Source organism: Cyclopterus lumpus, chromosome 8 (genome assembly GCF_009769545.1).
Source record: "Cyclopterus lumpus isolate fCycLum1 chromosome 8, fCycLum1.pri, whole genome shotgun sequence".
Taxonomy (NCBI): domain Eukaryota; kingdom Metazoa; phylum Chordata; class Actinopteri; order Perciformes; family Cyclopteridae; genus Cyclopterus; species Cyclopterus lumpus.
Window position 1 is genome coordinate 8,907,320 of NC_046973.1, and position 17,533 is coordinate 8,924,852.

The window sequence follows — 17,533 nt, forward strand, 5'->3', positions numbered from 1 at the left end:
CTCCAAACATTTTATTGAACAGCGTTTGACCCGAGGTGACCATTTGATCAAATGTTTCCCACAGAAGAAACTAAAGCCTGTGCAGCACAGCTGACCTCAGTGTGACCTTATGGAGATGTTCGGCCCTGGTGGAGGAGCAGGACTTCAGAGAATATTCACATGAGGTTATGGAGGAGAAAATAAACATGAATACACTTTAATAACAGAAATCTCAATGACATCAGACCACATCCATGAAGAGAAACAGACTAATAAAAATAGCCTAACTAACTAATAACTGTTAGAATTAGTGAACAATAATACTAGCTGTCACCTGTATTAACAACTCCAATGGAAGCAATCCAGTTTTCATTATGTAAAAACATAATAATAGATCCATTTGGTTCTTCCTCAGAGTTTAGTAACTACCAACATCGACAACAACCGTTCCTCCACTGTCTACCATTTCCACTAATGGGGACAATATTTGCAATATTTGCTTATATTGACCCTCTTTGGTACCGGGGAAAACAAAAGCACATTCCTCTTCTGGTCGACACACTTTCTTTTCCCTGGAGATCGATGGCAGACAGCAGTGTAGATGCTTATAGAGAACATATCTTACTGCTGATTATGTCATTATTCTTTTGACATTCAATTATGCAAACAACATTTCCTTCATAGCCAGAAGTTAAAGCAAAAAGCTGGTCTATTGCCACTTTAAGTAAAGGGAGAAACTATGCTTTCAGTGTAGTATGGACATGCAAGTATTGTTTAAAGGAGCAGTGTGTAGGAGTTAGTGGCATCTAGTGGTGAGGCTGTAGATTCACAAGCTCCTCAAAGTTCTCCATTTGATCCAAACATCTGTCTCTGTCTGGTTAGAACATGGTGGCTGTGCACAGAACCCCAATAAGCATTAATCTTGCTTTAGTAACACGATTCTTAGTTTCATTATTATAGTATGGACCAGATTATATATTAATGACAAAATAATAACAGGGTTCACACATTTCTACCAATAACAAAAAAAAATAAACGTTCTGGGTTTATTTGATATTTTACTAAACTTATCTTGGCCTGGAAATTAATATTTTCAAATTCCATGCCTTCTCCAGGTTGTCAATGAGCGTACAACTATATTCCATTCCTGCCAATAGAACCACCTTTACTACACACTGGACCATCAACAATCAGCCACAGGTTGTGGTTTGTGTTGTGAGAAATGACGACAGGCTGCACAGAAGGTTTTTGTCACCTAACCATCAAAACCATCTCCAGCTTCCAAAACTATCTCCATTTCTCTTTTTCCTCTCTGGGCTGGATCGTGTATATTCCGCATATTGTTGATGCATCTTAGGTCATATTCATTGCATTCTCATGGTTAGTGGTTGTGTCCACCGCCTCCAGTTTCTTGTTGAACTTTCATTGATTACTTCTGTATGAACTTTCACTAACAAATACAATTGCTCCATAACAATATTATACAACCTCTCAAGCTAATTCAAGCTTAATTTCAAACCTAAAGCAGCTTACTCTCTGATAATGTTTTTGCATGTGCCGACGTGGCCTGAAGTGTGATTAATCATAAAAAAAAAGAAAATGCAAACTGTGTAGACCTAGAGCTCCCCGAAAAATGAACTTATGTATTCATAACCACAGATGAGTATTCTTGTCACGTCTCTTCAAGGGTGACCGGCTCATGAGTTCTTCATAAATTCAATGTCATGTGCATTATCAGGGTCTCTGGAAGGTGAGGGGAGGTGAACCCACACAGCTGGGGCTGTGAAGGCTCGAGTCGTAGGAGCTGGGCGTCATCCCCACAATGCCTTCTGTCTGGGGCGTCTCCCCACACAGGAAGTCATCCTCGTCCTCCCTCGAGCCCTGACAGACACAAAGAACCAGCACAAGCTCAGAGTCCATGTTAAGGAGCACACAACAGGATGCATCAAAGCTGGTGGACCAACCTTGTTTATGTTACCTCACCATGTATGTTTCATGTGTGATCATTTATGCTTACTTAAGGGGAAAGGGGACTTAAAGGGAGTTACACCAATCCTCCATGTCGCTGTCACGGGGAGTCGGAACACTTATTTATTGTCAGCTCGGTTTTGGAACTACAAATACTGCAGTGTGGAGTTTGAGAGACCAGGAAAACAGTTGCATTATAGTATGACAACTTATATTAAAAGCACCTCTGCTAATTTGATACTGATGATTATCTTAAGTGTCAAAACGACTTGTCTATTCATTTACATAATTAAATTAACAACTATTTTGGTAATCAATTAATCGGAGAAAATGACAATAATTGTTCATACACAGTCCATAATGTCAATTCAAAAAAGATAATGGACAAAAAACTGTTCACTTTGCTTCCTTTGACCCCCGTGGTGGTGAGCTCACTGCCTCACTATGCCAAACATAGTCCTCCAGATTAGTGGAGCCTTTTTGTCTGGCTTCATTACAACCTTGCTAGCTAGTGAACAACGACCTGAAAATGACATTCACATTACAACAAGTACAATGTTTAAAAAAGAAAAGAAAATCCACTTCCACTTGTCTAATTACAGTTCAGTCCTCTTGATGGCATCTCACCTGTTGTCCTGCTTTGGTGGGAAGCAGCTCGGTGTCTGCTAGTTCCTCCCAGACCTGGTACAGTGGCTCAATCAGCTGAACAGACCTACACACACACACACACGAATGCCTGTCTATTCATCATGCCACTTGAGAAATTAAAATATATTGGAGCTCCACTTCACAGAAACTACTAACAATTCCAAATATTTGCTGTGGGGAAGTAAACATTGGGTCCAAGGACACAGCGAAACATCCCAAAAGATGAATAATGGGCCAGTGTACCTCTTGAGCAGGTAGGGATCGAAGGGGAAGAAGCTGTCCAGAGGGTTGGTGTTGGTGGTCACACTGTCTCCTCCTGCAGAGCTGCGGACCACTGGCAGCACGTGGCGGTTGTTCCTCTCTATGATGGTGTAGCAGAACACCACCTGATACGTCCTGCAACAGAAAAACAGCAGTTGCTGTGGATGAGACCCACGAGGGAACCCTCTGCAGCAGGTCTCAGTCACATCTCTTATACTGAACTGATGCCAGTTATTTAAGCACAACTCTCTGTACCGTTCACAGGCTCCACTGTGAACTCTGACATCACAGAAACGGCTCCCTCCCTCGAGGTGAGCGAAGAGCCAGTTTCTTTCGGGTGGTGGCAGCAATCTCTGTGCGCCAATATCCACCAGCATCTCAGAGTCCTCAGTGTAGAGCCGCTCACGGCTCTGTTAGCACCCTCAAGGTAGATGGTTGTGTGCTCCACATTATTTAAGATGTACCAGTGGTTCCAAAACCATTTCCCCTTGAGATTTCTCATGTTAGTTTTTTATTGAAATAACTATTTTAGGCCCTTTGGAGGGGAACATGCTGCTCTAACAGAGAGTCATCTGTATCAGACTAATAATATCTACTCTGACAACATATCATAAAACAGCTACTTTTACTTGTAATATGTTGAGTTGTAGTGGATTGTATATATACTTGCACATGTAAATAAGAAAGTCTATGTTTTAAATTAATACATAAAGAAAGATATAATTAATTTGGGATATTATGAGGAATATTCTGGAGCAATGTATTATAAAGCATAAGATAGGATCACTGTTTTATTATTCTGTTTGTTGATGAAAAATGTAATGATTGACTGTGTTTTATTGTTTAGACAATAGTTAAAATGGATGCCGATTGAAACCTGAGATGTTGCTTTTATTCTGAAGGCAGGATAATAGGTTTTATGCTGGAGGGAACTTCCTGTCCTTGACCGGAAGTGTGAGCTTTGACCCTGTCAGCTTATCAATTAGCTTTAGCGAACAGAACGGTGGCATTCTTTGAACTAGCCAATATAACTAACCTTTAGGTGTGAATTCATTTGCATGACCATACTAATAGCCGAACATTTGTTCTGGGGAGATGGTTCTACTGGATTGGAGGTCTTGAGACCTCCTTGCGAGCAGCAGAGTCCGTGTGTGGAGAGTTATTCCTTTCTGGCCCCACAATCGTGAAAGCTATATAAATGTTATCTTTGCTATTAAATATTGTTAAACTTTAATTCATTGAATCCTGGATTTCCTGCGGCCACAGGACCGAACATATCTTTACAAATACTTTAGTACATGTTGGCGATAAAGGGAGTTTTACTTTGGGGTGTCTTTTTCCACCACTGCATGTATGATATAGTGGTCTAAAGTACAACATGGTCAGTCTGGACATACCTGGTGATGGCAGCGAACATGCTGGTGACTGAAGGCAGGCAGACTTTGAGAGGGTTCAGCTGACACATCACCACCCGCTCCAGGTTCAGACTCTGCAGGTACTCCAGACCTGAGAGAAGAGACAGAGATTCATTCAACTGCTTTTGTCATCTGACATTATTATTTGATGTGGATATGCTGCCATCTTTTCCAACCAGGGAAAAGATGGCTATTTGAAAACATCAGACTGTGTCTGTCCCACGGCCACTTAAATTAATTAAATCAAAAGTAACCAGAAGAGGAATCATACAAAATAACCGCATAAAGGTTAACAACACTACTGCAACAGTGTAACCAAACAGGATCATTAAATGTGGACTCCTAAATATTAGATCTCTGTCATCTAAAGCTGTATTACATAAATTATTTAATATCAGACAATAACATTGATTTATTCTGTCTTACTGAAACCTGGCTGAGTCATGAAGAATATGTCAGCCTAAATGACCTAAAGTCATATTAATACTCACATTCCTCGAGGCACCGGCCGAGGAGGTGGAGTAGCAGCCATCTTTGACTCAAGCCTATTAATAAATCCTAAACCTAAATTAAACTACAACTCATTTGAAAGCCTTGTTTTAAGTCTTTCACATCCAACCTGGAAAACATTACAGACAATTCTATTTGTTATACTGTACCGGCCACCAGGTCCATATTCAGAATTTCTATCTGAATTTGCAGAGTGTCTATCAAGTTTAGTCCTTAAAACTGATAAGGTTATTATTGTAGGAGATGTTAATATTCACGTGGATGTTGATAATGATTGCCTTAGTGCTGCATTTATTTCATTGTTGGACTCGATTGGCTTCTATCAGAGAGTACAGAAACCCACTCACTGCTTTGGCCACACCCTCAACCTTGTTCTTGCATATGGCATTGACATAGAGCATTTGGAGGTCTTCCCACAGAACCCTCTTCTGTCAGACCATTACCTCATAACTTTTGAGTTTATACTCCCGGAGTATACACCGTTAGTCAAAAGTTTCTACACCAGATGTCTAACTGACAGTGCTGTAGCTACATTTAAAGAAGTGATTCCTTCTGCATTTGATTCAATACCACATCTCAATGTGACGGAGGTCTCCTGTGCTAACTTTAGTCCGTCCCAGATTGATCATCTTGTCGATAAGACTACAGGCTCACTGAGAATGACACTAGACTCAATAGCCCCTCTGACGAAGAAGACGGTGAGGCAAAGGAGGTTTGCTCTCTGGAGAGATAGTCTTAAAACATATAAAAAGGTCCTCCGCTATGCCAGAGCAGCCTATTACTCATCAGTAATAGAGAAAGATAAGAACCCCAGGTTTCTCTTTAGTACTGTAGCCAGGCTGACAGAGAGTCATAGCTCTGTGGAGCTGTGTATTCCTATAGACCTCAGTAGTAATGACTTCATGAACTTCTTTAATGAAAAGATTTTAACTATTAGAGGCAAGATTGATGATCTCTTTCCCTCAACCAATGCCGATCTGTCCTCAAGTGGAGAGGCCTTGGAAACGGCTGTATACTCTGGTGTGTATTTGGATGGCTTTTCTCCCATCAATCTTGACCAATTTTCTTCAACGGTTTCTACTTCTAAACCGTCTCTTGGAATATTCGCAACGCTTTACTCGCGTGAGTTTAGTCGCCCGGCAAGTTGTGCTGCCTTCACACCAAACGCGCAACCGGATCCCATGCAAAGTCAATGCACAATGACGAGTTTAGACGCGAATTCGCGGCGCGATAGACGCGCATTCGCCCGAGGCGAAAGCCAATCAGCGTTGAGATGCTCCGCCTGTCACTGTCCTGCCGTTGTTGAATCAGAAAAAATGGAGGACATCGTAGCGGTTTGCGGACGCCCCGAGCTCTTTAATACAACTACAGGTTAGCCTGAAGTAGCGCTAACGGGTGATGTTATGAACCCAAATACGAGGGCGTCTGATGTTCCGATAGTGGTTATTTATTTCATGGCGGACGGCGGTAGTTATAACTGTTTACGGAGAGAAGCAACGATGAAATAAATAACCACTATTTCTACTCTATACTTGTTCTGGAAATACCACAAACGTCGGAACATCAGACGCCCTCGTATTTGGGTTCATAACATCACCCGTCGCCGCACACAGCTCGGTGAATTTCACCGTCTTCTCAAGGAACTGCGTCTGGATGACTGCCGGTTCCAGCGCTACTTCAGGCTAACCTGTAGTTGTATTAAAGAGCTTGGGGCGTCCGCAAACCGCTACAATGTCCTCTATTTTTTTCTGATTCAACAACGGCAGGACAGTGATGGGCGGAGCAACTTAGCGCTGATTGGCTTTCGCCAAAGTTTAAATATTTCAACTCTGGCGAAAAATGTGCGCTGCGCAATTCGCGTCTAAACTTTGCATGGGATCTGGTCGCGCGAAAAAAATCGCAAAAAGTTTGGTGTGAACGCACCATTAGTGCTGCATTCGACACCATTGATCATGGTTTAAATCCTATTTATCAGATCGATCTCAATTTGTATTTGTAAACGATGACGCCTCGATGACCACCAACATTAATCACGGAGTTCCACAAGGTTCTGTGCTTGGACCAATTTTATTTACCTTATATATGCTTCCTTTGGGCAACATTATCAGGAAACACTCCATAAACTTTCATTGTTATGCAAATGATACTCAATTATATTTATCGATCAAACCAGAGGAGACCAACCAGCTCGCTAAAATATAAGAATGTCTTAAAGACATAAAAACATGGATGACCTGCAACTTCCTGACGTTAAACTCAGACAAAACTGAAGTCATTTTACTGGGCCCTGAACACCTCAGAGATCAATTATCTGGTGATGTGGTTTCTGTAGATGGTTGCCCTGGCAACCAACTCCACTGTAAAGAATCTTGGCGTTATCTTTGATCCGGGACTTGTCCTTTAACTTCCACGTGAAGAAAATTTCAAGGAAAGAATTTTTTTCATCTGCGTAACATTTCAAAAATCAGGCACATCTTGTCTCAAAAAGATGCAGAAAAGCTGGTTCACGCGTTTGTTACTTCCAGACTAGATTACTGCAACTCCTTATTATCAGGCTGCTCTAATAAGTCTCTTAAGTCCCTCCAGTTGATCCAGAATGCTGCAGCTCGTGTACTCACAAAAAAATAAGAAAAGAGATCACATTACTCCTATATTAGCTGGTCTGCACTAGTTCCCTGTAAAATCAAGAATCACATTTAAAATTCTTCTCCTCACCTACAACGCCTTGATTGGTGATGCGCCATCATATCTTAAGGAGCTTGTAGTACCATATTGCCCCACTAGAGAGCTGCGCTCACTAAATGCAGGTCTACTTGTGGTTCCTAGAGTCTTTAAAAGTAGGACGGGAGCAAGAGCCTTCAGTTATCAAGCTCCTCTTTTATGGAACCAGCTTCCACTTTCAGTCCGGGAGGCAGACACAGTCACCTCATTTAAGAGTAGACTTAAGACTTTCCTCTTTAATAGTGCTTATAGTTAGGGCTGAATCAGGTTTGCCCTGGTCCAGCCACCATATGCTGCTATAGGCTTAAAGGCTGCTGGGGGACGTTTTAGGATACACTGAGCACCTATCTCCTCTTCTTTCTCTACTTATGGATGAATTTACATCTCTCCATCGCACATTACTAACTCTGCTTCCTCCCCGGAGTATTTGTGACTTCACGTCTCATAGGGTCCATTGGACCTGGCTGTGTCTGATGCCTCCTGCCTGGTGAGCCGGCCTCCAGCGTTGGCCCTGCTGATCGCTCCGCCCCCCCTTCTCTCTACCTCCTTCTGTTTCATGGATTGTGGAGGTCCATTCATACATTGTCATATTCATTGAATGTTTTTATGTAACTCCGTAATGCTGTTCATTCTGTACACATGACATCTATTGCTTCTGTCCATCCGGGGAGAGGGATCCTCCTCTGTTGCTCTCCTGAAGGTTTCTTCCCTTTTTTCCCTGTGAAAGGTTATTTTTGGGGAGTTTTTCCTGATCCGATGTGAGGTCCTGGGACAGGGATGTCGTATGTGTACAGATTTGTAATTTGTGGGCTTTTCAAAATAAACTGAATTGAATCACATGACTGTTTTAGTGACTTAAAATACATACACTCAATTAAATGGTTACTGAAAGCTCTTTAACAAATTGGTTATCCTTTAATTCTTGATATTTAAAAAAGCCCCCGAATCTTAGAATTCTCACGCTGTCAGCAGAAAATATTATTTTCTACTCTCTTGATAATCAAAATGTATAAGCAATTCACTTCAAACCATGAAACACTCTAATATGTCTAAAGCTTGCCCTGGTGGTGTTAGCGATCTTGTCTTTTAAAGGCTGAAGTATGAAAGTGGACCTGTTTGAGACAGAGGTGTGTACCTTTCTTCATGTTGTTCTCCAGCATGGCTCTGTGCCTGAAGATGAGTGTGTAGAAAACGGCCTGGCAGGCGGTGTAGAAGGGCCCGTGCAGGCTGATGTCACAGCAGGCCTGTCTGCCGCTGCTGTCCTGGCTGTCGATATAGCAATGGATCCAGGAGAGCAGCAGGTCCAGACAGGCCCGCACGGTGCTGCAGGAGGGGGTATGAGGACACTGGATTAGATCAACTGCAGGATGAACATGGGCCATTTGGCTTTAAGCTGCCTCTGTGTTCTCCAGCAGCATGAACTCACAGCACAGGGATGAACTTGGCTCGGGCCAGGAAGCTGCCCAGGTATCCAGCAGCAGCCTGGCGTAGGACGGCGGGCTGAGACGGACTCTGCAGGATCTTCCACAGGTGATCCAAGAAGGCCTCGGCCAAAGCCTGGGACAAGGAGCAGAACATGCAGGACTCAAGAAAGGCCTCCTCTCACAAAGAGCCATTCTTCAAAAGAAGATACAATAAATAAGTAATTAAAAAAAGAATGCATTCAAGTACCCAGAAAAAGCAGCAGGGTAAGTTATGAAGTAGTTTACACTTAGTCCTGGGTAAGTGAAGTAAATGTGATGTTCTCCATCGACATACTACACAGAACACCAACAGCATTGGGACTGGCATATGCATCGTCATGACACTCATCAAAAACAGATTTGTTTTCAATTTATGCTTTTGATTATTTTCTCCAATGAAAGCAAATAACAAGTGATATTTTTACATCAGTTATTATTTTGAAGAAAACTGTGGACTTTATTTCATCTACCCATTAAAGGTTCTCTAAACTGGTTATTCTCAACCACTGGAGGGCCTCAGAAGCATAAGACACATTTAGTCTAGTTTGTTGTATCTCCTTTTTGTTATGTTTTTCTCTCAGTTATGTGGGAAGGAAGGTGGTCCTCAGATTTCAGATCCAGAAGGTTGAGAACCTCTGTTCTATAGACGACATTCAAAACATTAATATCCCTTCGCACAGCTATCATCTGTGTAAAGATGTAAAGGATTGATGTCTACCTGAGCAGAGCATGAAGCCTCTCTCCCTCTGGGTGTGATGTAATCACAGCTCTTACAGTTGTTCAGGTGAACATCACTATCATTCATTTGGAGTGTTTGTGTTTACCTGATGAATGTAAGTCCAATGATCTCGCTCTTCTAGCTCTGCTTTTGGTCTCCTCCAACTCTAGAAAGAAATGCTAAATGCTCCACCATGTTCACCTGCTAGTCTCTGACTGTGTCTGTCTGTCTGTCAAGTCACCTGATGTGCCTCGCTGCTGAAGACCAGACTGACAGCTCCATTCTACTTACTGCCTTTCCTATCGTCACACATGCACATGTGGGAAGTACTGACCACTCTGAAGCTGCACAGGTAAAACAGTGTGTACTGGACGTGAGCGGACGCATGTGTTGGCAGAATGAGTTTGTCGAACACATTCAATACATCTCTGTACAGATCCTTAGTCCTTTCCACATGTAGAGAGCCTGAAAGAGACAACAGAGGAATGAGGATGACACACTTTACAGCCAAACACATTCACTCGTACACAAAGAACATTCTACATTTCCTTGTTTTAAAAAAATGTCTTGTGTATGAGTCTCATGGGAAACGTCGTTTCCAGACTTGTTCTCAGTGTAACAGCTGTGTTATTCACAAACCATCGACATGGCAGGCGTCCTTGATGTAAGCCATCATAACAGCCATGAGGGTGTCCAGCCTATCAGCCACCGGGTGGGCCATCACAGCTGCCCTGCAGGGGACATCTGCTGACATGTCCTCATCCTGACAGAGACACAGAGGTTTTCAAAGTAAGAGGAAACAAGGATCGAAACTACTAATCCAATACACCCTTTCAACATTGTGCAGTCATTTTTCTTCTGCTGTGATGTATTGATATTTATTTTCTTGATGGCCTTAATGCAGACATTTCATTCATTTGATTTGCACATGCATCAGCCAAAGCCAATGCTGATGGACAATGTTTTCCTCATGTCGGCATTTTATCTGCCCAGATAATTGTCGTTGTTCCTGCGGGTTTACATTCCTTATGATGCTAATGTTGTTTTGTTTGTCATGTTACAAACGGGCTACAACTGCATCCCTGTGTTGCACAATGACAATAAATGACCGTTGAATGCAAAATGTTTCTGTCAAGCCTCCCTTTGATGATATAGGTACAATGTACGACCCAAATAGGTCATACCTTCTTTGTTTTGAAAGAACATATGACTTCAGTTTTCATTGTTAACTTTGTTTTACTGAAAAAGAAATAGCAATAATAAAATCAATTTCCAAAAAGATGCTTTCAGACATTAATTGCATTACATTCAATATATTTTCAAATCAAATTAACTTAAAATGGTAAAATGTAAGATAGGAACAGCTTACATTTCTCCATTTAACAGTAGGTTTTTCAAACTGATTTAGTGTGCAAGAAAATCAAATAAAAAAAGATAGGGCAATATATCATATGCCCTATCTCTACAACTTGTTTGCAATTGTATTTGTTATCATTTTATTTGATATTGTTTTACCAGTGTGTGTGTGTGTGTGTGTCTGTGTTTTGATTCTCATTTAATCTAAAATACCTGGGTTGAGTAAAACTCTTACGCAAAATATGAACCTAAACACTTTTTGTACTTATTATTTTTGCATCTGTATCATAGAATGTTTTGGTTTTATATTGTGCAAGACAACTGATCAATAACAAGAGAGATAGGAAACACATGAGCCTAAAGGAATAGTTTGGTGTTTTAAAGTGTAGTTGTATGAGGTACTTCTGCATAGTCCGTGTAATAAACATTGCTGCTTGTCACCATGTCAAAGAGTCCTTCCTCAGGCCGCACCTCGGCCCGTTGGCTCAGCGCTGCATTTTCCTCTGCTTCCTCAATGTCGGAGCGGGCCGCACTCACCTGGAACACAAAGGAGGACTTCTAGTGGAAGACATCACGGGTCCCAATGTACAGAGGGCACATTACCGACTTTACTAATGATGAAATAACATGCAAAAATCAATGTAACTAATAAAAGACAACAGGAAATGCTTCTCACACGTCTTCCTGCTGCAAATACACATTCACTAAAGCTCTGTGACCACCTCACTGCAGACAGACATGGATTATGTATTACTATATTATAAAGAGTTTGTACTTGTGGTGGAATGCACTTCTTGTAAGTCGCTTTAGATAAAAGCGTCAGCTAAATTATGTAATGTATATTACGCTGCCACCATATCCACCTTCCAGTCAGTGAAACACAACCTCTCTTTGGATCCCTCGTGTTATTTGGAGCTGAACCACTTACATCCAGTTTGAGCATCTTTCCGATGATCACCTCCAGCACATCTCGCCGAAGTGATGGTATGTACATCGTCACCCTCAGGAGGTTGTGGGCGTAACACTCCTGTAGAGAGCAACAATCAACAAAACACAGCTGTGTTCAAGGAAAACCGAAATTATACATATCAATTACTCTCAACTGACAGCTTTGTTTTTCTCTCCAGAAACAGAGAGACGTCTTGAGGAATCTAAGTAAACGAGAGCCGTGTTTAACTATACGGAAACATCTGCTTACAAGCTCTCACACAACCCGTGCAGAACACAATCCACATCTTTATCCAGAATTCGCTAAAGCAAATATATGCATGTGTGTTTAATGGGTATCAGGTGTGAGCAACAAAACATTTGTTCATAAATAAAAAGGAAGCTTTTGTGGCGAGCAGTGAGCAGGGAGTAACTGGACCACACAACCTGTATGAAGCATCATTCAGCCGTCTCTTACCAGCGTTGTGGAGGATTTCTGTACAAAGGGGAAGTTGTCTGTGAGAATGGGCATCAGAAAGCGACTCGTGCTGAAAGAAGAGCACAAACCATCAGAGCACACCATGTGTGTGAAGATGTGATGAAGAGCACAAGGCTGCATGCTGGGACTGCATTTAGAAATATACACTGATTATTGACAGCTCAGACAAAGTACATAGAGAAACTGTTGACGCGCCTTCATTAATATTGTCACATTTAATCAGAATTGCATAGTTTGCATGTGTCTCTTTTGTGTACTGCCCATATATTTATTGATCATACAGCGATCTGCACTTTAGTTTATGGATATAAGTGAAAGGACAGGTTACTTGTTTATGTATTTGGATCTTTGTTAGCGGTCACCTGCACAACAGATACTCTTCCTGTACAGTAACTTTAAATGAACATGGAAATCAGTCTCAACAAAAGTGAAAATAATATTTAATATATGTGATCATAAATACATACATACACTAGTAAATGTATGGGATCTTTTGATAAAGAATGGTAAAGGAGTCCCTATACAGTTGTAGTTGTGGGAGATCATGCATCAACATGAAGCAGGCTGTCTGTGATGTCATCACTAGAGATACCTTCAAGAACCTTTTTAAAAGGTTGGAACTGCCGACTGAACAAGAAGCCATTACTGGCTGTTCAGGAACATGTTTACTATCTGCCGATGGCGTTGGTTTGCCTCCTGTGGATAGTTTGCTTAACTTAGCCATCTGAGGTGAGGGCGGAGGTGAGGGGAGGAGAGTTGAGGGGAGGTGAGGTTCCTTCCTTGCCTCCTTGACTGGCTTCCTTCCTGTGTGTGTATTAGTGGACAGAGACACTACCACATTTCCATATCTCTCCTCCATGTGTATCACTGGTTGCCATGGTGAGAGGGCATGTGTTGTTTAAGCTGCACTGATTAGCTCATTTGAAGCAGCTGTGTGTCTGACTAAGCTGGTATTTCATGAAAAAGAACCTGTCAAAATGTGGAATGTCACCTAATTCTGAAAAGTGTAGACGTTAGGCTCAAGGCTTTTGTGAACATTTACGTGTCCTTAAATGTGTTTTTGGGTTTAGATATGACGGCTTAATCACAGTTTACAAAGTGCTCTCACTTCTTTCAAAAAAGAAAATGTGGCTTGGTTTTAGAATGGAGTCAGATGGGGCAGAGGTGGACTTGCTCCCTCATTAAGGCTTCTCCTCATGTGTGGGAAAGATTGTGGATTCCATCGATACCTGTGAGGACCTGCACAAAATTCCCTACGTTTTGATCCATAAATGGTGTAAAAAGAGTGAAAATTGTGAGACTTGTGGCAAAATGCATTTTATTTTTGTAGGATTTTCGGTTTCTCCCTCACACTCTAGCAGGCGGCTCTCTCACTCTAGATCTGAACATTCCGTCCCATACACACCCATTATAAACTCTGAAACAGCCCGGAAATCTTCCGAAACCCGAACAAAGGACTTACGATGGAACATATCTGGTGATGAGCTGCAACGCCTGGTGACACTGATTGAAGTTTCTGGGGAGGTCTTGAAAAATCAAAAGGAGCAGTAGAGAGTTAGTATTCAACGTTCATCATTCATTCAATATTTAACCAGAGACTTTGAGGATTAGGATGTTCCCCATCGAGAGCACCCTTACAAGCTGCATCACAGTTTGGGATGGAGGGGGGGGGGGGTAACTGCCGCCGCTCCCCCGATGGAGGCATGTGACGGGAGAGGGAATCTGCGACCTAGTTCCGTTCTCCTGGTAGATAGATCATTCGAAGGCTGGTCAGGTCAGGTGAGGGGCTGCCCAAGTCAGAAGGGCACAGGACACCGGTAGCAGCTTTGCAGACCTGGTGCCCCCCTGTTGGTCAATGTGGAAACAACAAGTACATGTTTCCCTCTCAAGTATGGCAGGAACTGTTTGAGCGCTAGGTGCACGGCCCGTAGCTCCAGAACATTGACATGCTCCATCCCCGAGCAGTCCTGTTCTGCCACACTGCACCCCACACTGAGGACACTCTCATCACATGGTAGCGGTCATTACTGGTGTCCTAGCAGTAAGCCTAAGCGAGAGCACTCTCCTACTGTGGAAACCGGTCAGAAACAGTCGGTCTAGTGAGAGGGAGCGAAGACCCTCTTCACTAGTCTGGTAGCGGTCAGAATTAGCGTTAGCCTGAGTGGGGACACTCTGCTAGCTATAACAGTAGCAATGTTACCACGGTCAATGTATCAGTATCGCCATCAACTTAGCGCCCCATCAGGTTAGCCTGAGTGGGACACTCTTCACTGAAAGCTGGGTCACGACAGTGTAGCAATCCAGCCACACCGAGCGGGCACGCCTCTCGTTAGCGCTCCACTCAAATAAAGCAGGAGCGCTCTGCCAACCGTGGAATCTGCTATTGTATTGTTAGTCTCACTCGTTGATGCGGTGTAAAGGTGGCCAACCTGGTGATGGGTTAGGGTTAGACTGGTCCAGCTTGATGGTCTGAACGCACCGTTCCCTCTTAAGAGGGGCAGCTTGTCGCAGCCTTAGGAGAGCGAGTGGCCGCAACTCCGACCAGTGGCCACAAGGCTACAAGCTTCAGAGTGTTTTTCTCTATACAAGTTCAGCTTTAGCTGATGCTAATATAGTAGTTAGCCTGCGTAGCGAGAAGATGAAAAAGGACTGATCTCAGGAAGATGCCGGAATTTATACCCAACTGGGATCATCCAAGGTCACAAGTGACTTTGTTGTTATAAAGACTCGACCGGCACGTGCACGAGACAGAAGACATCCAGTGTTAAGCAGTCAGGAAGGATTTTACTGAACAGGAACTGGACCAGAACTAAAATGCAAAATTGTTGTTTCCTTTGGTCCGGACCAAAAACTTCAGGTGAGAAAGCAGCCTAAGACTCCCCAAACTGCAGCAAGTAGCAAAACACCTATGACACACTCAGTCCTGAACCATTGTTATGTGATGTGTGAATTTTCACATGAAATAAGATGGAGGACACCTACTTTCATCTTCATCATCTGAATCGGAGATATCAACCCCTCCCTCACAGATAGTCACTCTCTCTGGAAACAAAAACAAACAATATTACTCCACGAGTCACTGGTGGTGGGATACAGTAAATATATGACATGGCTTCTCTCGGCCTTAAGGTTTAAACTCACACTAAACTTAAAACACCAAAGGATGAGAGTCAGGCAACACAAGTTAGTTAGGATAACCAACGTTAGTGAACTACTTTGAAACCACAGTGAGAGCTTGAATGCTGTATTTTATTGTAGAAGCTGTGGATTATTTGACCACGAGTCAGGGGAACCTACTGGGAGTAAAGTGGGAGACCACCATCTTGAGGCAGGCACACAGGTAGACAGTCTGTGCTGAGACCAGGTTACTGAGAAAGACCATGTACTCCTCCACCACAGCCGGGCTGCGGCCCACCCACGGGACCCTCTAGAAAACACACACACATAAATAAACACAGAAGAGTTTCAGCATTATCCAATAATCTCAATATTCACCACTTGTTTTCTGATGGCTGATTGGTTAACCGTCAACTATCGCTTCAGTTCTTAACGTGGTACAGGTCCTCATGGTGGTCTGTCTGCCCATGAGCTACATCCTCTTGTGTTGGCACACTCACCAAGATGGTATAGATGAGCTGCTCATGGTCCTTGGTGAGCTGGGTCACACAGCTCCGAAATTCTTGTAGCCAGTTGATGATCTGGGCATCCTGTCAGAGGAGAGAGTCCACTCAGGAACAAAGCCACATCACAGAGATCCCAGGTCACCTTAAACACTCTGGTGCTTTACTCTACCTTTATCTCGGGATCCGCCAGCTGATGTTTCAGCAGTTCGTAGTCCCTTGAATCTCCCTTCAAACAAGAAGAGAAACAGCACATGAGGAACTGGAAGCTGCCCGTCTACAGTTCACGCTGTTCATCATGAACGGCCTAAACGTCGTTACACATTCAGTTTCACAACTGCGACGTCAGCGGATAGAAGTGAACTGGCATGACGTGACCACTCACCAGTTTATGTTTCGCTAACGTTTCCACAACAGTGCCTCCAAATCTGACCGTCTTAACAGGAGGAGAGTTCAGGAAGTCCCGGTGGTCGAGCTCCATATTTCACAGCGCTCGTGCCAGAAGGAACGCGGTGTCACTGCGCTGTTAGCCGAGTTTCCGCTCGGAGAGCCCGCTGAAGAGGAACATACGAGCTGCTTTCATTGTTATTCGGTGAGCTCATTAACCGTCTAATGTTTAAGGACAATATTCGTCACTTTTGAAGAATTATTCCAATGTTTTGAAAACAACTGCTCGATTAAACCGTAATTGTGTTCGAGCATGTGTTCACAAGAGGAAGAGAACAACTTGTTTACGGAAGTGAATGCAGGACCCCGGTGCCGCATTCAAAGTCTTCCCAAAGCTCGACTCCAGGTTCCAGTTGGTTTCTTCTTCTTTTTCTTTTTGAGGTTTTATGGCGGATGGCATCCAACAAAGGGTGCATTACCGCCACCTACTGTACTGGGGTATGGACCAGAGTTCTCTATCCCTCCAACATTTAAATTAAATTTAAATTAAATTAATGAAAACAAAAACAAAACAACAACAACAAAAATTATATATATCTATATATTAACACCTATCCTTCCACTCAACCCAGTTTCCTTCAGATATTGCAACACCTTTCCTGCACTCAAGGTTAATGCATCCTTTAACTGTATTTCCTCTACTTCCAGCTTCCTCTTCAGCCTGTCTCTCTCCACTATGAACTTCTAGCAATGGCAAATTATATGCTCTACTGTTTCCGGCATATTGCAGTGTTCACATAATCCTTTCCAGTTGGTTTAATTCGGCAACGGGAAGATATAGAAGTTTGTTGTTTCTTTGTATTGTTGCTTTTTTCTGTGTATATCAAAAAAAAGGTATTATACATATGCCAGGGGTTTGTGTAAACCATGAATAACCATAAATAAATGAATACAAGTTAAGCATTATTATCTTGTACAATTCATATAACCTATGAAGAGTCGTTGAACCCTTGAGAAGGACTATCTTTCTGTGAAATATCCCAAAAGAAAAAAAGGAACCA

At 42.6% G+C, this 17,533-nt stretch overlaps 1 protein-coding gene across 1 annotated transcript; it reads right to left on the reverse strand.

Moving 5' to 3' along the window:
• Positions 1-165: 165 nt before the first annotated feature.
• On the reverse strand, positions 166-16,883 carry rrn3 (RRN3 homolog, RNA polymerase I transcription factor). The gene is made up of 17 exons (XM_034538933.1): positions 16,471-16,883; positions 16,258-16,314; positions 16,083-16,172; positions 15,763-15,892; positions 15,448-15,507; positions 13,928-13,991; positions 12,445-12,514; positions 11,968-12,066; positions 11,481-11,576; positions 10,323-10,446; positions 10,018-10,148; positions 8,929-9,059; positions 8,638-8,825; positions 4,254-4,362; positions 2,839-2,991; positions 2,575-2,659; positions 166-1,860 (listed from the first exon to the last, which is right to left on the reverse strand). The coding sequence occupies exons 1-17, from the start codon at positions 16,564-16,566 to the stop codon at positions 1,714-1,716; spliced, it is 1,830 nt and encodes a 609-aa protein (XP_034394824.1). The 5' UTR covers positions 16,567-16,883; the 3' UTR covers positions 166-1,713.
• Positions 16,884-17,533: the final 650 nt, after the last annotated feature.

Coding starts and splice junctions, on each gene's coding strand:
- rrn3 (XM_034538933.1), bottom strand. CDS start 16,566: ATGGAGCTCGACCACCGGGACTTCCTGAACTCTCCTCCTGTTAAGACG. Junction 16,173..16,257: donor TGGCGGATCCCGAGATAAAG/GTAGAGTAAAGC, acceptor CTCCTCTGACAG/GATGCCCAGATCATCAACTG. Junction 10,149..10,322: donor GGACGCCTGCCATGTCGATG/GTTTGTGAATAA, acceptor TGTCTCTTTCAG/GCTCTCTACATGTGGAAAGG.